The sequence below is a fragment of the Lynx canadensis genome, chromosome C2 (genome assembly GCF_007474595.2).
Source record: "Lynx canadensis isolate LIC74 chromosome C2, mLynCan4.pri.v2, whole genome shotgun sequence".
Classification (NCBI taxonomy): Eukaryota; Metazoa; Chordata; class Mammalia; order Carnivora; family Felidae; genus Lynx; species Lynx canadensis.
In genome coordinates, this window is record NC_044311.2 from 79,649,748 (window position 1) to 79,675,292 (window position 25,545).

Below are 25,545 nucleotides of genomic sequence, written 5' to 3' on the forward strand. Positions count from 1 at the left end.
AATCAAGAGTCTGACACTCAATCTACTGAGCCACCCAAGCATCCTGGTCGTTGCCCTTTCAAGGGACTCACAGTTTAATAAGTGTCTGTACATACCCTGTGCACAAGGTACAAGGGAGGGAGAGGAAAAGAAGCTCCCTACAACCAGACTGAAAAGCCAGGGTCACCACTGGCTTCAGCAACAGAAGCCTCCTGATTCCTAGTTTAGAGGCTTCCTCAATGATTCCCGTCATCCCCTTCTAAAAACGGAGAAAACTATTGCAAGCATTTTCTTTCTCTCACTTTGCATAGCACTTTATAGTATATAAGACACTCTAATGTTGTTATCTCATTGGTTGTCCTAAAACTCTGCGAGTTAGTGGGGGCAGGGCTTGATTTTAACTCTGAGAGAGTTGAGGTACCTGCGGCCCTGATGCAGGGTCAGGGTTGGCGGGGCGGGGGGGGGGGCGATGTTCAAGGTCATGCCATTCCTTCTGATACTACCTGGCCAACACTGTGCCCTTCCTATCACTGTCACCCCATCTCCGGTGCCATGCCATGGACGGAGGCCTTTATTTTTCTCTGTGTTTCCAGTGTTCTTTGTTTTTACAGACATCTGGAGGTAATCATGGAGCCCTCTCAATTAATTCAGTTCAATTAATAAATTACTGGGTGGATGTGGGGCTGCGAGTCGGCGCAGGGTGGCTTCCGGGCCTCCCTGTGCTGGAGAGCTGTTGCAATCAGGCTTGGAGAGCCCTCCTCTTCAGCAAGATGTCCGGGAAGCTCAGCCCCAGCCTGCAGGCTCCCTGGAGGGGTGACTGGCTTACCCTGACAGACAAGACATCCTTTTTCTTTCCTCACATAGTGTATTGTAATCCCATCAGAACAGTACATTGGCTGGGCTGTCCCTCCCCTCCCCCCCCCACCAGCTAAGTTGTTCATAAATCTTCTCTATGATACTGGCTCAGCACAGCTCCTGATGCTTGGTCACGTGGGGCTGACCTGTTCATTACAGGTGTTGAATATCCCTAGTGTCTTGCTACTAAGCACCGGTACGGTCCCAGGCATTGTGGCCAACAAAGTCCCCCTCCCCCCGATTTGCAAGTGCCCCCTTGGTGGGGAGCAGGACGGTTCCTCTAAGAGGGATCACTTGAAAGTATCCGGACATGCCCTGGTTATGCCCTTGTTTCAAGAATAAACTTTGGGTGCCTCCTTAATGCTGACCTAATACATTCAGGCTCCCCGGGCTAGGGTGCAAAGCTGTCTGGGCATTGGTTGCATCCCATGTTTTAGTTGTTTGCTCGCTGCTTTTCCTTATTCCTGCTCCGGTCACACCAAGCATAAGTGCTGTGTACTTTTCTGCCTGTGCCACTTTGCTGACACGGTTCGGACTGGCCTCTGCCAGTTCAGGGCCCAGTCTGAGGGGCACCTCATCAGTAAGGTCTTCATTTTGCTCCCAACAAGAATAATCTTACCTTTTTCTGCATCCCAGAAACACTTTTCTTTCTTTTTTATCTCACTTAGGTAATATCACTTCATTTAGGTAACTTATCACCATGTCATTGGTTGGTAATCATTTTCATAGGTTATTGATAAAGTTGGAGCCTTTTTGCAACCTTGTTTGGTATCAGATTCTCCTTTGGGTTAGGGAACATTTCTTATCATATCCATTTCCTGAAGAGTGTTAGTGCTAAAGAGGTAACTGTCAGAAGAAGTATTCAAGATTGGTGAGGGAGTTTCTATTTTCTCCTCCCATGGTCAGTTTTTCCTGTTCCTTCCCTTCCTCCTCTTCCCGGTCCCCCCATTTACCTTTTCTCTTTCTTCCTTCTCAGAGAGCTTTGTCAAGATTTCAAGTATGGATTAAGATGAAATTATGATGAAGCGAGAGGTGGGTTGCTTCCATTTTTGTGCTTCTGGAAACCAACCAACTGTGTTTATTTCTTTTTAGTTTCAGATTCCGACAATGTCTCATCCGTCTTGGCTGCCACCCAAAAGTACTGGTGAGCCTCTTGGCCATGTGCCTGCACGGATGGAGACCACCCATTCCTTTGGGACTCCCAGCATTTCAGTGTCCACACAACAACCACCCAAGAAGTTTGCACCAGTAGTTGCTCCAAAGCCCAAGTACAACCCATACAAACCTGGAGGTGAAGGTAAGTGGGGGGGATTTTAGAGTTGGGTGCCCAAAGTGGGAGAGTTCAGTATAATAAGAGTGACTCATCTGTCCAGTGTTGTGTCGGAAAAAGGTTAGCTCAAGAATTCGCTGTGCTTATTGTAGTTAATAGACTGTCAAACGTTAAAAAGCATCTAGAAACTATCAAAGCGAACCTTTCTTTTAGGGACATAGAGAGTGAGACCTCCTAGGGGTTATCTGGCTGTGGGTGTACAGTGAGTTTGGTCTAGAGCCAAAACTAGAACCTTGGTCTCTTCATTCGTAGCCCAGTGCCCTTCTACCGTGTTATCCTTTCACCTCATCTCATGTAGAGATGTGTCTGCTACCCAGCTGCCCCTCCCTCTTGACATGGGACAAGTGGCCCCATGTGGTGCCAGGCAGTGGTCTGATTGGAAACCCATATGAAGGTACCTCACTGGAATTGTTTAACCTTCGTTGGCTATCTTTCCTCCCCTAGACTACTTAGGATAAAGTTGTCCAGAGAGCTCTGTGAGATCTGCGTTTGTAGAAGGTCATAGGCAAATGTGAATGAAACCTAGTTCTAGACGTTGTAATGGCAGTCCATTCAGTTTTGATCAGGTTTTGATGATCCACACGAGCTCAGCATCTCAGGTGCATAGGTCCATGCACATTCACACACTGAACCTCTCAGACAGTGCAGGGTGCTGTACTCTTTGCTGGAAGAGTTTCCATATTTTTACCAGTCAATGTCAGCAGCTCATCCAAACCCATGAAATAATGACTTATAACTGACAAGCAGAAGAACGTTCCATTTATGGGAGCTGAGAGAGAGGAGACCTGAAAGGAGATTCAGTACCCCTTTCTCTGTTTTCTCCCTCATCCCACCACCACTTAGAAAAATGACCTTACGTTACCCTCTCCATGATGTTTCTTACTGCTTCTTGGGTGACGGGCGTGTGTTTCTTTCAGCAAGTTTCCGTAAGACTGTGTCACGCCCTGTCGTATGGTGCAGTCTTTCTCTTTGCTTCCTAGTCCTCTACCTGTCCCCAGCAAACACTTCATTAGTCTGTTGGTATTGTAAATAGAGTTTAATGACTTCTGGAGTCAGAAGCCTAGTCCAGATATCCAGCTTGTGTGAGATGGCTGGACGCTCAGGCAGGTGGTAGGAAGGTCAGGCATCAGCATGCACTCCTGGGCTGTGGCCATGGATTTTTTTGTTCTGGGAGGAGCAACAATAAGACCATCAGAGTGCTACTCTGGAAAAACAGTATGTGACACTCTTGGTGTTCTACTAATCTCTGTGGCAGTGCCTGAGTTTTATAGGCTTCGAAGGAGGCTCCGTGTCTGCTCCCAGACTTAGTGGAACTGGTTGTCTTTGTTCTCTTTAGTGGTTGCAGGACTCAGGGCTGGAATTTGAAAGAGAATCCCTCCTCATCAGGACAGGAGGGGCCATATGTTGGCTTCCTTATTTGCTTTCTCTGCATTTCCCCTGTTTGCTTACTGGGGGACTATTGTTTTGTCCCCTCATTTTGGGGGAGAACTGAAATAGACTTCTCTCTCACATGAAAGGACTAAGATAGACTCCCTCTTGGAGTAGGAGGCAAACTTGTGAGGAAGCCTTGGTAAGTATGATAACTGACACACACCTGAGGGGCAGGGGAGGAGGGCAGGTCCCATATTAAGTAGGCGAATACATGGCATATGTGAGAGGGAGGAGGGAAGCAGGTAGTGGTCTCCCTTCAGATCCCTCCACGCCCAATGCTATGTGTGGCAGTGGGTTGGCCCCTTGGGTGACTCTGTGCACTTATGATGCCCCACTCCCTTTGCTGTGGTCTGCGAGGTTCGTTCTCTGTCTGTCTAGTGCTCTGGGGACACTGGCATCCTCTCCAGAACACGGCAGCTCAGGACCATGTGCTCTTTCTCAACATACCACCCCCACCTCTTTTGTCCCTGGTCAAAATCCTACTTGTATCACCTTCTCCAAAATGACCAGACATGGCCTAGATCAGAGGAAACCACTTCCATCCCTGGGAGTGGGATGTTTCCGTGTACCTCTGGTTCTTTGAGCCTCACCTTTCTGCTTTTTTTTTTTTTTTTCCGTTATTCCTCCTGCTTTTGCTCTGCCCCTATTCAGCATGTAGGCTGTACGAGATGCTGCGCTTCTCCGTGATCGTTTTATGGCTTTTTCGTGTTACCCTGTGAGGAAAGAGTTTTTCTCACATGGAAAACCGGAAATGGGAATATGGAGAGGCGAGGTAGTTTTGTGGCTGTTCAGTGTCTGAAGCGCGGCCTTTGTCCTTCCCCAGGTGCTAAACTTGCTTTGCCCTTCTCTTCTTGGCATAGGTGGCTCTCGGGCCCCATGTGATGGTGATACTTCCTTGTAAGAATGTAAGCTTTGTTTCCCCATTTAAGCAACAAGACATGGTTTCTCCCTCGTCCTTATGTTCCTCTTGGCTCCTATTATGCTACTGTGTTTTTAGTAGGAATGATTGTGTATGGTCAAATGTATGTCTGTATGTTCTTATGTGTGTATATATTTGGATGGATGGCGGATGGCTGGATGGGTGAGTACTCGGCTCAGTAATTCTTTTCTTGCAGTAAACAGTTTGGAATATGGCATCCTCATTTCAAGCAACTCAGTCTCATTTAATTTCTGAAGTCTTGATTCTTTCTTGCACTGCTGCCAATCTTGCTCTCTCTCTCTCTCTCTCTCTCTTTTTTTAATATAACCTTTTTTGAATACGTGAAAGAAGAAATTTCCCTTGCATATATACATTTTAAAGATAAATATGGGAAAGGTTCATGGATATTCAGACTTTGTTTTTAAATGAAGCTGCATCTCGTCATCTGCTCTGTATTATGACATGATATTTGTTGGAAGTGTGAGATTTGCTTTACTTTCTATTTAATTGAAATGTTAGTGCATTCTCCGTGACTGTAAACATTTTTATAATTTATGTTATTTTTTTGTCTAAATTTTTATACATTTTTAAAGTTTATATCCATTTTCCTTTTTTTTTGTTTTTTTTTGTTTTTGTTTTTGTTCATTTAGAATGCTCTGTAACATTAGTGAAACCCCCAGATAGTAGGTAAGACAGTTTTGTTTTGTTTTGTTTTTTAATTTTTTTTTAATGTTTATTTTTGAGACAGAGAGAGACAAAGCATGAATGGGGGAAGGTCAGAGAGAGGGAGACGCAGAATTTGAAACAGGCTCCAGGCTCTGAGCTGTCAGCACAGAGCCCGACGTGGGGCTCCAACTCACGGACCGCGAGATCATGACCTGGGCCGAAGTCGGCCGCTTAACCGACTGAGCCACCCAGGCGCCCCAAGACAGTTTTTACCTACAGGGTGAATTGAAGATGCCGGGGTCTTGTGCCTCAGCTCACCTATTTTCTCCCTTTGGTACATACTCTCCCTCAATTTGTAGCCCATAAAGGCTTTTCATTCATAGCTTAATTCAGAGCCTGACCTCTAAGAAGCTTAACTGCAAAGACAAAGTTAGAATTAATAGAAAGCATACAGTCGGCCCTTTACTGGTGTGAATGTGGGAAATGCAGGGCAGGGGGTATAAGTTGTTTGCTCAGAGGTGTGTGGCCTGCTCAGGGCTGAGCTCAGGTCCCCTCTGTCTGAGTCTAGACTTATCCAGGACCTCTTAACTATATTCTGGAGAGGACTCTTTCTCACTCCACCATAACCTCTTTATCCATCTTGTAGAATTCTTATCACAATTCTTATCACAAGCCTTCCAACAGACTTACTTGTAAATGAGCCTGTCTCCTTCAGTGTACTTGAAGCTTTTGGAGACAGGGACTGCGTGACTCATGCCTTTGCTCCCAATGGCACCAGCGGCACCCCTGCCACATAGTAGGTGCTCTGTAATGTTTGGGGTGGTGGTTAGGCCACAGCAATATAAACCTGCTTCTTCAGGCACAGATCCCAGCTTCATAGCTACCCATCAGGCATGCCAGTTCTAGAGCCCGACCCACCTGTTTGAATTACTTTTACCCTCCTATACCCATTCCTTGAGCCTTTTAGGCCGGGAGTTGTTGAGCCACTGCCACCTGGAAGTTTTCCGTTCCATTTCCCCACCTTAGTTTTATGTCTGCAATCTCTGGGGTTTGTTTTCTCATTTTTAAACTCGGGCTGAGAATGGCCAAGTACCCACATGTTTTCCACATCAGCTTATATTTATGTGATCCTGTATGTCATGATTTTCTTAAAAAAAAAATTATTTATTTAAGTCATCCCGGCACCCGCTGTAGGGTTCAGGTCCATGACCCCAAGATCAAAAGTCGTGTGCTCCATCGACTGAGCCAGCCAGGTGCCCCAACTCTCATAATTCGTTTATAATGAATTCTGCTAATGACCTTTCTCTAAAGAGCTTTGGCACACTTAAAAGTGGGGTATTGTTTTTCCCAGTTAGTAGCTCTTTAGGCCTTCAGATCCTCATATTTTGCTCATTGTTCTCAAACTTTCCACTGATCTTTTTTTAACAACTTGTGTTCCTTCTGTCCTCTTTGAATGACCCTGCGTTTCCAAATGCCTTTTCATGTTTAGTACAGTAGCCTTCATATTTTTTTTTTATTAAGTTTTGCCTTCTTACAAAGTTTATCCTGTTAAATGTCCACATCATTTTTTGTGGGATGTTGCTATGCATGTATGATTTTGTCTCATCATCTTCTATTTTAGACTGATGAGAACAAGATAATGCATTTTTTTTTTTTCTGGTCTTGAAAGTAGTAGCCAGTGATTATCTTTATACTGTAATCTGGATCTTCTGTCTGCTCCAAATTTGCAAAATAAATAAATAAATAAATAAATAAATAAACAAACAAAACCAAGAACACAAAGCCTTAGACTATGATGGCAGAACAGGGTATTGATCTTTCTTTTTCTGTTTTTGGTAGATACCAAAGTAATTGAGCTTTCCCACTTTACTAATATGTTATTTTCTTGAGATGGTTCTGAAATTTTCCTGTAATTGCAACTCTGGGAATTGGAAAACAAACTCATGCGCACACACACACACACACACACACACAATCTCTTTTTCTCTTTTAATACTTTGGCTGAATGAAATGTGATAATTACAATAGCTTATCATAGAGAATAATTGGTAATGTTTTCAAGTTTGTAAATTTGGGGTTGTCTTGTGGTCTGAAATTTATGTTCTCCAATCTCTATAAAGTTCCTTTAAAGAGCATTTTTTATGTAAGAATTTTAAAAAATTAAATCCCTAGGGTGCAAATTCAAGGTAACACTTTCAGTAGAATCCCTTTGCGTTTGTATAGTCCTTTATAGTTTAGCCTACACTTCCGTATTCTTTGTCATTTAATTCTTCAAAGGTGATTCTTGCTGTAGCTCTCTGAGTTAGGTAGAGCAGATGTTCCTGCCATTTTGCTGAGCGCTAAACTACCAGAAGTGAAATAACTTATTTAATAATCATGTAGCTAGTGAAATAATAGAGCTAACCTTTACTTTTCATATCTAGGGCTCTTTCTGATGTTAAGGGGTTCTATTTATTGGAGATTGGGTTAGGCAGCTTCATCCACTTTAACTCCATGATTTTTTTATTACATGATTCTTCTTGGAGTTGATTTCAAAGTGGTTGTTCTTTTCACAAACTATTTCCACCTGTATTACCTGATTTACTTCTATATAATATAGATAAGACCTCTGCTTTCAAGCTTTGCCTACCTTGCTTCACCTAGACTTGAAAGGTCTGATCAGAGTGGTTGAAATGAATTCTAGTCAATGAGGGTCCTAAACCTGAAAACTTGTTGCTAGATCTCTCCATGCTTTCTGCTCCCGTGAGGTTATTAATCCATCTCATGAAGGGGGAATAGTTTTTAGGTGATTTGCTAATCTGGAGTAGATGGGAGTAGCTGGAATAAATTGCCATCACAACTGAATTCCCCATGATGGAGATGGCAGCCAGTCTTCCTTCATTTCTGCTTTCTTGACAAAGCCATTCTTCATGCATTAATCACAACATCTTTGAGCAGCAGGAGTAGAAAAGAGTTTGAAGTTCTTGTAATCCAGTCCTTCCATTTGCCAGATGTGAAAACTCAGTCTAAGAGGGAAGGGAACTGGCTTCCCAAGGTTATCCAAGAGTTTTGCACTGAACTGGAGCCAGAGCCCAGGTTTCGCAAATGTGCTCATTCCACTGTATCTCCATTGTCTCAGATTGGAAAAGGCAAGACAGGCTTGGTTCGTAGGGATCGGGAAGTCGTGGGTTATTGATACTTGGTAGAGAACTAGCCATTAGTGATGTGAAGTGATGTAAACTGGTTAGGCTGGACATATTTGTTTTCTCAACAGAAGTGAAAATGTGAGGGAATCAGATGGCCCCCGATGACAATATATTTAAAGAAATAATGTAGCATGGGTTTTCTCTACCATTTTTGTGTTTAACCTATAAGCCAATTTGGTGCTGCTTCTCTTCTTACGGTTAGTAAACTTTTTTTGTTTGTTTGTTTGTAAAAACTTAGAATAGTAGGTGGCAGAAAGTGTAGGGGAACTGACTGTGAATTCTGAACAGTCATATCTAAGTATTTAGACTCACAGTGTGCCATCTTGTCTCTGGAGTCCTATAGTTTCTGTCGCCTGCCACCAGAGGTGAATCTGGCCTGTGACTTTGCAGGTACAAACGTGAAACATCTTATTTCTGTAGTCCTGACAGTCCTGTTAAGTTGCCAGCAATCATACAAGAGCGATTGCAGCTTCTTAGACGTTTGTTATAATTATGCATGGGCTGTCAGGAGGACAGTCACAAAGTCACTGAAACATCAGGAACTCTAATGAGACTCGGGCTTGACTGGCATGCCCCGTTTCTGGTTCAAGGTAAGCGTGTTGAGCCTCGTCTATGACTGTGGAGTGCTGTACATGAGTTTTCATTTTCAGAGCCTCGGTGGGGTGTGTGGGGAGGAAAGGACAGCTGTTCATTCATTAAAGGGTCAGATAATAATTGTATTAATTTGATCTTCACATCACATCTTCCTGAAGAGAAAAGGATTTGTAATTTCTTTGGGTGACATTAGATTTTACCAAATATTCACAGGCCTTACTGACACTTGAAAGAGCCAAGATTCATGCTGACTTGGGGGGCAGGGCATTTACATTCAAGCCCCAGTTTCACTACTTGACCTTGGTGATGTTTTCTATTCCACATTTCCTTAATATATAAAATTAGCTGGTGATATTATCTTACAAGATTGTTTTGAGCATCAAATATAACAGAGGATGAAAATGTTTTATAAACCATAAAATATCTTAACAACTCTAAGGAATTACCATGGTGTACTTATTCAACAATCATTTACTTAAAACAGATTTTGTGTTAGGCTGTCTTCTGGGGGCTGAAGGAATGGCAGTGAGCAAGACAGAGATTAATCCCTGCCCTCATGGAACACACTTCTTGCTATAATAAAAATAACATTGTTTTTAATCCTAATAACTAACATTGAAAAAATAGTATTTACTTAATAAATGCACTTCAGAATCTTACTACATGCTATAATAATTATTCTAAATTATAATTCTAGTAGTATAATATGACTAATACATGTGTAGTGGTATAGCTAGAATTATTAGTAATAAAGTTATATTGGTAAAGATTTTTTTTTATAAAATTTTTTAATCTTTATTTATTTTTGAGAGAGCATGAGCGGGGGAGAGGCAGAGAGAGAGGGAGACACAGAATCTTAAGGAGGCTTCAGGCTCTGAGCTGTCAGCAGGGAGCCCTATGTGGAGCTCAAACTCATGAACTGTGAGATCATGGCCTGAGCCGAAGTCAGACGCTTAACTGACTGAGCCACCCAGGTGCCCCTATACTGATATAGATGATCAAGTTCAAATAGCAATGATAGGAATCACAGTGCCTCAACTGTGAAATTCTAGAGCCTGGATAAATCTTAAAAATTATCTAATGCAACCCTTTTGTTTCTGAGATGAGGATCATTATTTCACTAATACATTTCTAGAAGGTGTAGGGCCTTTGCCCTAGGAGTGCTGTAAATAACAAACAAAATTGTTGACTGCAGGCAGGGGTTATTACTCCAGTATTAGAGGCGCAGAGGTTAGGTGGATTGTTCAACATAACAGAACAGTCAGTGGCAAAGCTGAGCTCTGATCCTCTGGATTCCTTCCAGGGTTGCCACAGTTTTGTGTCACTGATGCGTTTTGGGTGGCTTGTTTAGGAGCTCTGGTGATAGAATTAATTTATGTGGACAGAGTCGAGTAGATGTTTTAGAACAAAGAGAAGTTCATTCATGTATTGTTAACAAAATCTCTTATTTTGTAACCTGTCAGCATAATGAACTATGGAAGTACATTCCTTAATAAGGTGCTAGATTCCTCATCCTTTTTGTCTGGCTTTGGAAGTGGTGAATAATGCGGTGTTGTGTGGTGAGGTGCTCTTGAATCTTATTTATTTTTATTTATTTTGAGAGAGAGAAAGACTGAGTGTGTGTGCATGAGCGGGGGAGGGGCAGAGAGAGAGAGAGAGAGAGAGAGAGAGAGAGAGAGAAAAGAGAGAATCCCAAGCAGGCTCCAAGCTGTCAGCACAGAGCCCGAGGCAGGATTCAGTCACATGACCATGAGATCATGACCTGAACTGAAATCAAGAGTCATATGCTTAACCGACTGAGCCACTCAGGTGCCCCCTAGTTTATTTTTAAATTATGTAAATACATAGTAATATCGTCACTTCATATTTTAAATCTAAACAAAGCTTAATTTCTTTTTTGAAAATAAAAGTAAATATAGAAATACAATAAAATATTACCATACATCTATTAGAATGGCTGAAATTTAAAAAAAAGTCATATGCCGTAGGGATGAGGAGACACTGGATCACTCATATGTTGCTGGTAAGAATGTGTAAAATTGTGTAACGACTCTGTAAAACTTTGGCAGCGTCTTTCCCAAACATGTCCTGAGCATATGATTTAGCAGTTGCACTCCTGGGAATTCAATTCAGAGACATGAAAGTTATGTTCACACAGAAACCTGTACATGAATGTTCATAGCAACTTTTTTCATGATGACTAAATACTATAAAGGCAATGTCCACATGTCCTTCATATAGGTAAATGTTTCAACAAAGTCCAGTATCTCCAAACAATGCATTAATACAGTTCATCAATAAAAAGGATTGCACTATTGATAATATGCAATAACCTGGATTGACCTCAACGGCTTTATGCTTAATGAAAAAAGAAAAAGTCAGTCTCAGAAGGTTACATATACGGTGTGATTCCATTTATAAGACATTCTTGAGATGACAAAACTCCAGAGATGGAGAACACATTAGTGGTTGCTAGGGAACAGAAATGAAGGATGGAGTGGGGCAGGAGTGGGTGTTCATACCAAGAAAAAGCAACAGGGAGTCTTTCTGTGATGGTGGAGCAGTTCTGGATCTTGGTTGTGGAGGTAGTTGCACGGATCTATGCATGGGATGAACTGGAATAGAATTATATACACGCACAAATGCATGTGGGTCAAAAAATGGCGGGAACTGAGTCAGGGCTAGCTAACAGTAATGCAACAAGGTCAGTTTCCTGGTTTTGATGTTGTATTCTACCATTATCAGATGTTACCACTGGAAGAAACTGAGAGTCTAAACAATTTTTACAACTTTCTATGAGTTTATATGTATGGATGGATGTATTTAAAAATGGTTTCTTCTCCTTCTCAAGTGCCATCTTGCATGCATATCGAATTCTCTTACCACACTTTCATGATTACTGTTATAATGTATGGTTTAAACAATGGTCAAAGCTGGCCAGTCATCAGAAAGACTTGGGGAACATTTTTTTTTAAAGAAAAGAAAACACACAAGCCCTGGGGCTCATGTCAGTACCACAGATTTAAAATCTCAAGGCATGGGCCCCAGGAATCTGCATGAAGACAAAACAAAACAAAACGAAACAAAGCAAAACTCCCCATATAATTCTGATTGAGACTCAATTGAAGTTTGGGAGCCATTCATTTGTTTCAATAACTCCAGGGGCCAGTGTTTTAATGCCTTTTGAATCTTCTGCAGGTCTTGGGAGTACACAAACTCTCCTTAGTTAATGGCAGTGGCTTTTGAAGTCTTAAGTATCTTTTATCATGTGAACAATGTAGAGGTTCAGGGACTCAAATCATTCTTCACCTTGCTATGGTTTTCCTTCTGTGCTTTTATCATCATAACATAGTTTTTTGCATATGTTGTCTCAAGGAATTTTAATTGGGATCCAAAAACAGAAGAAAGGAGATTAAAAAAAAAAGATTCTTCTAGAATACTCAGCGATGCCCAAGCTTGTGCATTATAGAGCACTTGCTATTGTGTTGCTTCAGGAAGGGATGCTTGAAATCTCAGCTGATTTTGGGTCATGACAGGCCTATGTAAATCATCTATAAATGGATTCATTATGGATATTATAAAAATAAATCTGGCACCTGAGCCTTTGGGCAAATATACCATATAAAGAAACCATACCCTGGAACAATGATTGACCCTAGGAACTGTAAGACAAAAAAAAAAAAAATCATGGTATTATATTTTTATCATCCTTTCTTAAATTTACTGTTGCCAGAGTCTGGAAGGCTGAGCACAACACTAGGGAGAGAAGAGTATAGGTCCCTGAGATGTGGCACTTCAGGCTTCCTAGCACTTTGACCACCAGTATTCTCTCTTCCCATCCATTCTTTACATTGCTTTGAATGTTGCTGATCTCAAACAGAATAGATGGTCTGCTGCACAGGAAGCAATGAAAGAAGCACTTTATTGTAAAATATTCATTACAACTTGCAGCTTTAAAGGTGTGTGTGTGTGTGTGTGTGTGTGTGTGTGTGTGTGTGTGTGTGTGTGTGTGTGTGTGCGTGTGTGTGTGGATATGAGTAGATTTCAAATGCTTTTCCCACATAATATCTAGTCCAGTTGGCACAATATCCTATAACATTATGGTTCCTACATTATTATAGTTCCTAAAGACAAATGAAAAATCTAAGATTCAGAGGACCCACAGTAAGGCTTATAAATGTAGAAGCCACATTTGACCAAATTTTGGCACTTCCCCTTAAGTAAAATATTGGTAATATAGAATAACAATTGTGTAATAATCAACAATTATTACTACCACTAAAACGAGTTCTCTGGCAGAACATTGTCATAAGGATGTGAAAAACTTTTTTAGTAGATTTATTATCCTATTTCATCTAAAATGCACTCTGCTTTACTGTTAATCTTTGGCTACACTGTAAAAGATAGGTATCATCACTCTCAATCTGCAGAGAATATAATATAAAGTGAAACAACCAGCACAGGGCAAAGCTGGGATTTGAATCCCTGTCTCCTAACTCCATGTGTAGACTTTTTCTTAGCACTACACTGCATCTGGTTTTAATGCTATTAGTATTTTATCTTAAAAGAAGAAAATCTTATCGCTGTTATTTTCCCCAATCATTACCATTTAGAGCTGTTTGAAAATTGAAGTCATCCAAATAACGTGCAAAAATCCATTAGAATCACGTGTGCATTGGCGTGTACAGGATAATGTACAGAAGTAAAAAAAAAAAAAGCCAAAGTAATGTCAAGAAGACATTATTTCAGAAAGCTCTTCAATAACTATTTGAAATCTCTGTTAGGTTGCGTGAATTATGCCATCTTGCTTAAACTTGTTAGATATCATTGATAGTTTTATTGGCATTAAAATGAAATTTCAATGACATGTAAATTTGCTGTTTTTGTTAGTGATCTGTTCATATATATAATCACGATATGGATTTTATCAGGTACTTCCTTCCAGTATTCAGGTACTACTTTCCTAAATAAAAATTATTTACCAGGAAAGAAATGGCCAAGGTACATGATATGTCACTAGAAATATCGCCATTTGAGGTGACCTTGAAGTGTCACATATGCCCATTAAATGTAGTCCCTGGTAGATGGATTTTACTTTTTCATACCTCACCCTCTGCATTTATTTCGGTTCCTCTAGTGGGGACAATTCAGATATGCCTCATGACATTTTAATTTAATAGGGCTCTATAAGAGATAGGAAGCAAGTAAAAACACATCCTAATCCTTAAGCGGTTTATATTTTCATTAGAAACTTGACATATGAAAATGACCAGTTAACTAGCAATATAAAGCTTTAAATTCTGTGAGGTGGCTCTATGATTATTTTCTCAGAGGACTCAGAAAAAAGAGTTTACTTGGGAGCAGGACAGGACTGGAAGGCTAAAAGAGGGAAGACTCATGGCAGGCGGTGGTTAAGCACGGAGACTCCAGCATCGGATAGATCTCGGTTTAAGTTTTGATTTTACCCCTAATTCTCTGGGAACTTGGACTAATTAGGTTAAGTAGCTGCTTAAGCTGTCTCAATTTGTTCTTACTTTAAATAAATATATATGTCAAAAAATTATATATATATATGTATCTTAAAAATATATCTCAAAGAGTTGTTTTCAAAATCCAGTGAATACATTGACATAGTATGGCACAAAATAATCGCTAAGTCAGTGGAAGCTGCTGTTGTTACTGTTGTTGTTATTATTAAAATTAAAATGTGGGTATTAGCTCTGGGAATCATAATCCATAGTTTTTACAACCATAGATTTTTAAATTATTATTGTCCAAATGTAACTCTCGATGATTGTTTTTGAAAATAGCCTTAGTTTTATTCTTTTTTGTGCTTTGGTGATGTTTTTAGGATTGAATGTCTTAGTTTGACCTGCTAGAATTGTGATGTGTTGATATATACTATTTTAAAATTGTAGAACATGTTTCTCAGAGACTTTACTTGAACTATGCCATGAAAAAAAAAGATTCATGTTTATTGTCTCTTTAAGAAGTAGCATTTTTTTTTTAATTTTTTTTTTCAACGTTTATTTATTTTTGGGACAGCGAGAGACAGAGCACGAACGGGGGAGGGGCAGAGAGAGAGGGAGACACAGAATCGGAAACAGGCTCCAGGCTCTGAGCCATCAGCCCAGAGCCTGACGCGGGGCTCGAACCCACGGACCGCGAGATCGTGACCTGGCTGAAGTCGGACGCTTAACCGACTGCGCCACCCAGGCGCCCCAAGAAGTAGCATTTTTATTATTGAACTATCATTACAGATAATAATGTAAATGAAAGTTATATAGAACAAACAATATAAACTGGTGATTTTTATTAATTTTTAAAATCTTTTATTTTCCAACTTATCCAATGAGGCAGAGAGATTCTAAAGATGTTATTAATTATATTTTCTGAGAAAAAAAATTAATTAGGAATTTTATCTTGCGTCCCGCTCATCCCCAGGATTCATATTTGGGATTTAGCCAGTGCCCTGAAATTGTGTTTAAACTTGGTCCATGTGTATGTCTCTTTTCACAGAAAGTGTCCGTATGTCATCAGACCCTCAAGGAGATGCTTAGCTCACTCATTAAGAAAGATAACATCCCTTGTCTAAGAGGTCACCAGTCTCTCAATCCAGTTATATTGCTTTTGTTTAAGTAAAAGCCAGATTTTCATTTTCATCTCACCAGATTTAGAAGGCACTGTTTGAACAGAGAACTGAGTATTTTGTGGTGGCATTGGGAGAGGGTTTCTAATATTTATCAGAAAATATAATGCACATACAAAATAATGTACACTGTATGTGCAATTATATCACGATATATGGTTTTGATATACTTTCGTATACATTTGCACATCTTCTCTGGACAGCGCCCATCCAAGGCGAGGCGTAAGTTCTTTCTTCTGAGAGCGAGGCTGGGCGGGGATAGTGACACCATTTGGTATTTGAGGAGATCAAGTCTCCATGATGAGATTGCTTGGACCTGGTCTTACAGGTAGAGAACAGTCAAGAGCAGATTCAAGAATAACTCGTCTGAACCCAAATCAGGTCCCTTATACTGCAACATGTTTTCTGTTGCTTAGCATAGAACTATTACCCATACAGTTTTACTTATTTCTCTTCTATGTGAATTTAAAATGTCATATTTGTTCTGCTTCCATTATTGCAGTTTTGAACGATGATTCATCAGTGCAGTGGCCTATTTTAGTGAACCACAATAGCTTGGGTAGAAAGGAAAAAAAAAAAAAAGATTCAACATACTCAGGAATGGAAAGCAGCCATCTTTTTATAGCTAAAATTGCAAACATCTGGCAATTACTCTATTCCACCTCCCTTCAAAAAAGAAGAATCATCCCTTCAACTGGAGCCTGCCGCTGTGTTTAATCAAGGCAGCTCTGCGGGCCTCAAGGGGCAATAGGTTTTGATTCAAGGAGGCCATTGCTTAACCTAGTTGGCCTGAGTCTCGTACACTATTTAATGCTCTCCATATGGTACTGTATTATATAATGATAATAATGGTAATATGGCAATTAATGGCTGTAGAAAACCCCCTTTTGCTTTTCTGCCCTGGCTAATTTGCGGTGGCTCTTATGGCAGCTTTTATATTTTGAAAGCTAACTGGTCAGGTCAACTTTGCCTCTCTCTTTATTCTCTGATGCTTTTTGTGCTCCTGAACAGAAGGTTCAACGATACCAGTACCACCGACAGTCACCAACTTGATTTCATTATAAAGCGATCTAATACAATGTTGAAGGAACAAATCCATTTCTTTTTAAAGCCTGTCAGTGATCTTAGAGTCACAAAGCAGTCACCATGGTTATGGTCCCTTAGTACCCCACCCTTATTTCTTATTGTGCTAATTGTTTGTGAAACTTAGTTCTTCCCTCACTGACAAAAGTCAGCTCTGTTGGCAGGGGAAGTGAGAATGGCTGGTGGTTTGCAATAAGGGCTGAGAGTCAGAACTTCTGCATTTTTCTCTTGGGGCTAATGCCAGCTTTCGCTCTGGCCTTGACCGATGCATTTACCTTTCTCTTCCTCTAGGTCAGTGAAGGGTAGAGGTGGACTTTTCTTTCCCAGGTTCTGACAACCTTATTACCACTGTTCCCTTTTGCTGTGGAGAATCTTGGTCAATGATCCTCAGTAACTTTGAAGGCACAGAAAAGCTGTAGTAGGAAAAAAAAAGAAAAACAAGGTTCAAAAGATTGGTGATTTTCAAAAACAACCTCAAGTACTAAAAATAGGCTGTTTTCTAGTGTTAGCATATTACGGTACTTAGAAATCATAGACATTCAATGGGGGCTCTCGGCTTATTTTATATACCTGGCTTCTACTCTTATGCCTTTGGTAGAACTTTGTTCAATACCGAAAGCCACAGCTTTTCCCTTGATACAAGAATTTTGCTGCGTGGTCTCTCCTGCCAGTCTTCCCCAAGTCCCAGTGAAGTTTGCAAACATCTAATTCACTTTAATACAGCATTGGAAGAGGTAAGAATGTAACTAGGGAATTTTCTGGTTAAAACCAAAAAAATGAACGAATGAACAAATGAATAAATGAATGCATGAACGAAAGAAAAACAAGTACCCCCTGACAACATAAAATGCGTATCTTACTCAGTACACCTATTCCATGCAGAGCCTTAATGGTCTCTGGAATGTCAAAATGTGTGTATCTTCTTTTCTTTGTCTGTATCCAATATATTATTGATAGTTCTGACCTTTCTCCCTCGTGAGCACATCTTAGAACTTGGACTCGTTTATTACAAGCTAGAACACTAGCCTGTTCGACTTTCTCCTTGATGACCTTGCTGATGTGGAAAAGGGTATGACAGTGTCCCTTCCTTTTTGCTGTATGGCTTAAAGTCTGCAGGCTTCCTAGAATACAGCCAGTGCAGTACTGCAAGCGTTTTAATAAATGTCTCTCCATGGTTTTCCACCCTCACTACACTTAACAATCACCGGGGACCTCCAAAAAATACCAAGACTAGGGTCTTATTCTCAGATATTCTGAAGTAATTGGTCTAGAATTGGCACCATTTTGGGGGAACACTTCTCTGGTTTCAAGAACTACTGAGGTGGACCAGTCTCTCACCTGATACTGAACACCTGATAAATCATCTTTCCCAAGGTGTCCCTACAGGTTTTCTTGGCTATTTCTAATGGAGGAAACTGAAACTCCTTGTTCTGTCTTTGGACAGCTCTGATTTTATGGAAAGTTTACCTTAATTTTGACTTGAAAGCTGCCTTTAAAAAATGTGGGCATATCTCTTAGTCTTCTAAGTTTATAATCTCTGCAGAGTTTAGTTAGTGCTTAAAGCTGTCAACACCTGCTTTCCAAGAAAAACAACAACAACAATAGAAAACCAGCTGTACAATCTGGTCGCATCTCTCTGATTGTGACCCAGTCCTCATTAAATGGGCCCTCTCCCTTCATCGCTTTTGAGTTACACATCTCTGGGAAAGGAACGGGGAAGAGCAAACAGACAAACCAAATAGGTACTTAGTCTGGTGAGGTAACGTCAAGAGCTACCTTGTCACCTAGACTGTTTGGCTTTGCGAGCAGGGACTCTGCTGGGCACCATTAAATTCACAATGCCTACCATGGTTGAGACACAGAAGAAGCATTCAGTGAATATCTATCGAGTAAATAATAGTTACAAAGTTTATGAAGGTGGCTTGGTTCAGATTGAGTCTCCTAAAACTGACAGTTTTACATGTAATAATACTTGAGACAATACAGTGGGAGTAGTTCCCTTTTGCAGAGGGAGTAAGGCTTAAAATACCTACTCGCAAATTTAGTAAGAGATACGAGGGTTCTATATCCAAACAACAACAGCAAAACTAGAATAACAACATCCCCTGGAGGGATGTAAACTTAGTAGCAATCGCCCTAGTGCAGATATGTCCTCTTACTATGTCTTAAGTTTGCTCTGGCTTGAATATACAGTGGAGGTGAGAACAGATTTTATTTATAGTGTTACCTGTGTTACCTTTAGATTAAAAAGGTATTTTCCCATATTTAGGTGGAAACTGCTGCCCCTCCGGTCTACTTTTGGTCCCAGCTCTGCCCTTAAAGCTTGCAGTCCCTTTGCTGATATGAATCCTTTCACGCCTCTAAGATAGTGGATCTATCCCTCATCTCCCCCTCCTCCTCTCCTTCAAGCTGGACATTTCCATTGCAGTGTTTCTAAAACTTTAAAAACTTAAAAAAAAAACTGAGTTCTAGGGGTGCCTGGGTGGCTCAGTCAGTTGAGCGTCCGACTTTGGTTCAGGTCATGATCTCACGGTTTGTGGGTTTGAGCCCCATATCAGGCTCTGTGCTGACAGCTCAGAGCCTGGGGCCTGCTTCAGATTCTGTCTCCCTCTCTCTCTACCCCTCCCTCGCTCATTCTCTGTCTCTTTCTCTCTCTCAAAAATAAACATTAAAAAATAAAAAAAATACAAGATTGTGAGTTATAATTGGCATATAGCCAATGTTAGTTTTAGGTATACAACATAATAGTTTGATATGTGTTTATATTGCAAGATGATGACCACAGTAAATTCAGATAACATCCATCACCATGTGTAGTTATGCTATTTTTTTTCTTGTGATAAGAACTTTTAAGATTTAATCTCTTAGTAAGCGTCAAAAATCCAATACAGTATTATTAACTATGGTCACCATGCTGTATGTCATATCCCTAGGACTTGATGTATCTTGTAACTGGAGGTTTATACCTTCTACCATCTTGAATTATTTTTATCCAGCCTATCCTAGAAAGACGCTTCTGTCAGGACGCAAAACTGAACATGATGCCATTGACTGCAGATGGAGAATGGCAAATTTCTTTAAGAGAATTCCTTTTCCTAAACAAACATGCAAGTACCAAGAGCTGCCATTACAATCGTTAGCATAGCTTGTTGGACTCGCTCATGGCACTGTTCTTTTTAAATAAAATACTGATATGTGTATGTATATTTACTAATATATATATAATATATGTACTAATACTGTGTGATATTTTTATGGTTGACATTTAAAAAATAATGTGTGTGTGTGTATATATATATATATATATATATGCATTTTTAATTGTTTATTTATTTTTGAGAGAGACAGACAGAGTGCAAGCAGGGCAGGGTCAGAGAGAGAGGGAGACACAGAATCTGAAGCAGGCTCCAGGCTCTGAGCTGTCAGCACTGAGCCCGACACGGGGCTCGAACTCACGGACCTCGAGAACATGACCTGAGCCGAAGTTGGACGCTTAACTGGCTGAGCCACCCAGGTGCCCCTATATTTTTAAAATACTTTTTTTCAGGGTTCCTGGGTAGCTCAGTGGGTTAAGTGTCCAACTCTCGATTTGAGCTCGGTCATGATCTCACCGTTCATGGGATTGAGCCTTGTGCTATCAGCACAGAGCCGGCTTGGAATCCTCTCTCTCTCTTTCTCTCTCTCTCCCTCTTCCCCTTACCCCCATCCCCCTCAAAATAAATAAGGACACTTAAAAAAATAAACAACTGTTTTTTCCTTACTCTAAGTGGAAAAGAATACAAGGTCTTGGAAGGTAGTAAGGGCAAAAATGAATTTAGATCATTCCTATGATTAGGTTAAGCAGTCTGATTACTGCAAATAAGTATTACAGTTGAATAAATCAGTTGGGGTTCATGGAACCCAAGCAAGTTGAAATTTTGAGGAAACAACCTGGAAAAGCTAGAGTGCAGAATGAGTAATAGTAAAAACCAAACTAAGGTTATTAGGAAACTAATCAGAATTACCTATATGATCCTTCTTTGCAATGGCTCTCCCCGGTGTATCTTGTCCATGGGTTTACCTTGATGTACATCTCCTTAATTTTTATTCTTACGTTCTTTTTATTTTATTTTATTTTTTAAGAAAGAAGGATAATCTGTTACTTTTCTGCTGCCTGTGCTGATGAATTATTTGGGTGTTGCAGTTATAGGCTACCGCTACCTGGTTGCAGTGTGCCTCGAGCATAGATTGACTGGAAAAATGAACCAGACTCTTCAAACTTCACCTACACAATCAAGGTGATGAAGCAGCAGCAGTCATTCCACAGTTCTACCCACCTCTGTGATTTGCGAGTCCATGTGCTTGTTTAGGATTAATGTAAAGAACACAGAGTGAGTGATAGAGGCAGGTGATTCAACACTCATACACATCTGGAGAGATGGCACGATCATCTCCTGAAACTTCTGAATATCCTTCTGTGCCACCCTGAGAAGGCACAGGCATAATTCAACACCCAGTAGACGAGGCCCCATTCCATAAAATTGAAAGCACTTTTACACCATCACTGATCACTTCGAGTCCTCTCCCCATCCCAGTTTGGGTATTTTAGGGGAATAGGTTTTATTTATTGTGGTGTTTTTCTTTCAATTCACGGAACCATGTCATATATAATTAAGGTGTTTTTTTTTCCACTCTCAGCTTATTTTGGATTCCAACTGACTGTATTATTTTAGAGAGCTTCAGCCATAGTTCCTTTTAAAGATAGTGTTTCTTGAGGCATTGTGTTTTGCTAGTGGTGAGTCTATACTATTCCCAAGCAGTTTATCTCATGTAGTTTCTTCTCTACTGGATACAGCCCAGATAAAAATTAACCTGTATGACAGTATTGCTTGTTCTAGACTGAACTTGTCATTGGGAATTACCTCTTATCCTGGAAAACAGTGTCAGTCCAAGGTTGAAAAAGGAGATGTCTTAGGATCTGTGCCCAATTTGGGGGCTGCCAGGGAATTTTTCTTGTCTGGAACAATTGCCAGGGCACTTGTTGCTGATAGACCTGTGCATTACCAGGGCATGTTGCTAGAAGTAGAGGAAGGGCAAAGCTAGAGCCATAGAGGGAATTTCAGGGCAAAAAGCTCCTAGTTAGAAGCTGGGCACTATGCTTGAAATGCCCTTCAAACATCCCATTTTCAGAAATAAATCCAACTGTCATAGCAACTGTTATTTTTTCCCCAGACTGAGTATAAAGAACCATGATTCCCAGTTAGTAAGTAGCTAAGATCTATTGCAAAGTTTGACTTTGTTCTGAATACAGTCTCAGAACTGTACATGGATACTCCATTGAAATGGAAGAGCCAAAGGGCCTGCTAAATAAAGGTAATTTTACCTTGACCACACTGAAAGGAGGTGGCGACCAATCAAGAAGGCAGCCACCACCCGTGACAAGAGCTAACTGGATGGAAGTATGTCCATGGGAAGGACACCTTTCTGTTGCACGCTATGGCTTATGTATGTCACTGAACCACCCTGGGGTGGGTTCCTCCATTGTAAAACAATGAGATTGAACAATATTATCTCTTCACTTCCTCCTGCCCTAAAATTATATGAAAGTATGATTCAGCTACAGCAATTGTGTAAAATTGGTTACTCCTGAAGGGCATGGACTAAAATTGTTCCCATGGAATATTGTAAATTTAGTTAGGCTGTGAAATGGGCCATTGGCTCTCCATTCTGTATGCCTTTAGCATGTTGCTCTGCCACTTCCATGCCCTCTTTGCGCTCCCATTCTAGGCTAATATCTTCAAATGTTCTTTTCTGTACACCAGAGCAAAGTAAAATTGATGTTCTTAAGTACATGTAGTTCATGAGGGAGATAACATTTTATTTGTTCCTACTATATGCCAGGTATCTGATATATCATCTTTACAGCATTATTTGAAATTTGGTACTAATATTTCCAGTGTTCAAATAATGAAATTGAGGCTCAGAGAAATGGGAAGTAAGTTGCCTCATGTCCAGTGGCTAATAATGAACAAATCTTTGATTTGAATCCAGCTATCTCTAAATCCAAATTTAATAATCTTTGTGTTTCTATTGTATTTTATACGCTAACTCCTGAAATCTATCCAGGAAATATCTGTTAAATGTGCACACACTGAGATACATACATACATATGTTTATCTCTCTCTACATCTATATTCATTATCTATCTATCTATCTGAGAGATTGATATTCTTCATAGTATGCCAAAGTGGAACCTTGCTAGAAGGACTTCCATTTTTAATAGACATCAGAACCTTAAGCTGAAGGCATGAAGTTCTAATGATAAAATTTTAGGTATAACTCATGGGGGATCTGGGAAGCATGATGCCTTTGGATATATGCTACAGATGTTATGTGAACTTGACCTATTGAAAGTGTTAAAAAATTTCCAAATTAACCTCGTGGTGGGGAGGAGAGTAAAATAAACACAAGAGTGAATGTCTGGCCAGATACCTGAATCTTCTAGGTAGTATAAGGGGAATACAAACTAGGGGAAGATATACTGGATAAAGATCCAGAATCTTTGTTACTTTCTTACATTGACTTAAAACAAAATCCTGGTCTGTTTTGAGCGCATCAAAACCTTTAAAAAGGAACATGTAGCCATTTCTTTTTCATTTTGCTGAAATGTGTGTGTGTGTGTGTGTGCGCGCGCGCGTGCATGGGGAGTGGATAGGAGCCTCAAGGGATGAGAAGAAGAGCTTAATCTGGACACCAATCATTTATTCATTCAACAAACATCTATGGGAAGAGCTGTGTTGAATTAGAGATAAACAAGGTGCGAAATTTACTTTGGCTGTGTTTTCCCCCAAAAGAAGGAGAGATTGGAAGACTCTGGCTAACAAACCTATTAGGGTTTTCTAGCAGCCTTGTCCTTCCTTTATCCAGGCTTAGATTGACCCAGAACATTTTTTTTTTTTGGTCTCTTTATTTACCTATGAAATATATAGATAATACAGAGATGGCATGGAACCTTTGTTGAAACGCATTTCAATATGAATATTGGCTTCTATAATGGAAGAGATAGTTGATTTGTTGTGACCACCATTTTGGAGGAAAATGGGAGAATCCTTAGACCCTTCTAAAAAAGAATTTTGGAAACTTGATCTGATGGCCTTGAGATCGTTAAGAGATCCCATTGTTTTGTAACCCAGCCCTGCGATCTTGTACAAGACTGTCAGGGTGCTGTCCTGCATATTGTCTTTGCTGATCACAGTAATCAGGTCATAAGAGAAAGAGAAGTAATAGAGTGTCTCTTAGCAACCAACCCCAGGAGAAAGAGAAAATTACTCAAACCTGGCCATCCAGCCAAGGAAGTAGAAAGCAAAAAAATATTCTGATAGTCTGTTGAAAGTGCCCAGGGACATGAGTCCTGTGTGACAGTTCCTGTAGGCTGGTTTGGGTCTCTCTTTAGAAAAGAAAGAAAGAAAGACAAAGAAATAAGTAAACAAACAAACAAAACCCCTCTAAAACTGAAACTTTGCTTTGCTTTCCTTCCTCTCTCTTTTAGTAATTTTTTTTTCTAATCTTTTCTCATAAGAGGGAGGAAGAGACAAAGGGTGGGCAGGGACCAAAGAAGCCTTGTCCCCTAACACAAGACGTGGTAGTCCAAACCTTGAGTGGTTGTGTGTTGGGGCGGGGGGGGGGGGCGGTGGTATCTCTTCATTGTGGCCAGGGTTTTCAGTCGAGATCTGGAAGGCTCTCCCAAGAAATAGGAAATGTAAAATTGAGAGGAGATGTTATTAGTTTCATAAGACCTGCTTTTGCCCACCTTTCTCATTACCTGTATGGCACTCAGCTCTGTAGCTATTAATATGTATCACCAGAAAGTGTGGTCCAAGGAAGTTGCTTTCAAACTTTTTGAAAAGACAAATGGCAGTAAAAAATAAATTTTCATCGATAATTACACACACACACGCACACCTATATATATATATATATATATATATATATATATATATATATTTATATTTCACTTAACAGTGTATGTTCTTGCTTGACATGATGCACATTGATGTTTTCTATTCTATTTCAGTTTTTAAAAATACCCTTGGAGGTCCAGTGAATCGATTTTATGACCTATTCATGAGCTACTTTATACAGTTTGAAAAGCACTAGTCTAGGGTCAGCATTTGCCTCCCATTTGAATTTTATTAATATGATGCCAAACAGCAAGTTCACTCATGGTGAAGAGCCGTTGGCCAGCATTGTGATGTTCAGAGTAATGGTTATTTAAGCTAATACTTCCTTGTCATCTGTCAAATAGATGTGTCCTGAGATCCTGGCTTGAAATTTTAGGGAAATAAACCCGAGGTAGTTCTTCTTGGACTGTCAGCAGTTTAGAAAGGTCCTATAGTGCGACCAAGAAGCACTGGACTGGACTCAGGAAACTTGGTTCCACTTGGACACATCCCTTTCTTTGCCCCTTGTTTGATGGAATTGAATTAGGTAATGCCATAAATTCCTTCTAACGTTTGGAATTTATAGCTGGAAAGGGTCCTGCAAATCATTCAATTGAATATCTCTGTTTCCAAGATCCAGTCCTAGAGAAGGAACATGGAGAGATTTCCCTATGTCCTATAAGGCTCTGTGGTAGGCAGTAATGTCCACAAAAGACTGAATCCTAGTTCTCACTACAGATATCTCAGTTTGGTATAGGAGTGAAGACATGTACACAACTAAGTTCACGAAAAGGTACAATTGGTTAAACACTACAGTTAGGGTAGTCCCGGGGTGCCTGGGTGGCTCAGTTGGTTGAGCATCTGACTTTGGCTCAGGTCATGATCTCGCGGTTCATGAGTTCAAGCCCCACGTCGGGCTCTGTGCTGATGGCTC

General features: G+C 40.3%; 1 protein-coding gene across 5 annotated transcripts in view; it reads left to right on the top strand.

The window, feature by feature from the left end:
• Positions 1 to 25,545, top strand: part of LOC115523314 (LIM domain containing preferred translocation partner in lipoma) — a 679,286-nt gene that overhangs the window by 228,277 nt on the left and 425,464 nt on the right. For all 5 annotated transcript variants that reach the window (XM_032594731.1, XM_030329251.1, XM_032594730.1 and 2 more), the window contains one exon: positions 1,927 to 2,131. In XM_032594731.1, coding sequence (XP_032450622.1) covers positions 1,942 to 2,131 — 190 coding nt within the window. In that variant the 5' untranslated portion in view covers positions 1,927 to 1,941. The remainder of the gene's footprint in view (positions 1 to 1,926; positions 2,132 to 25,545) is intronic.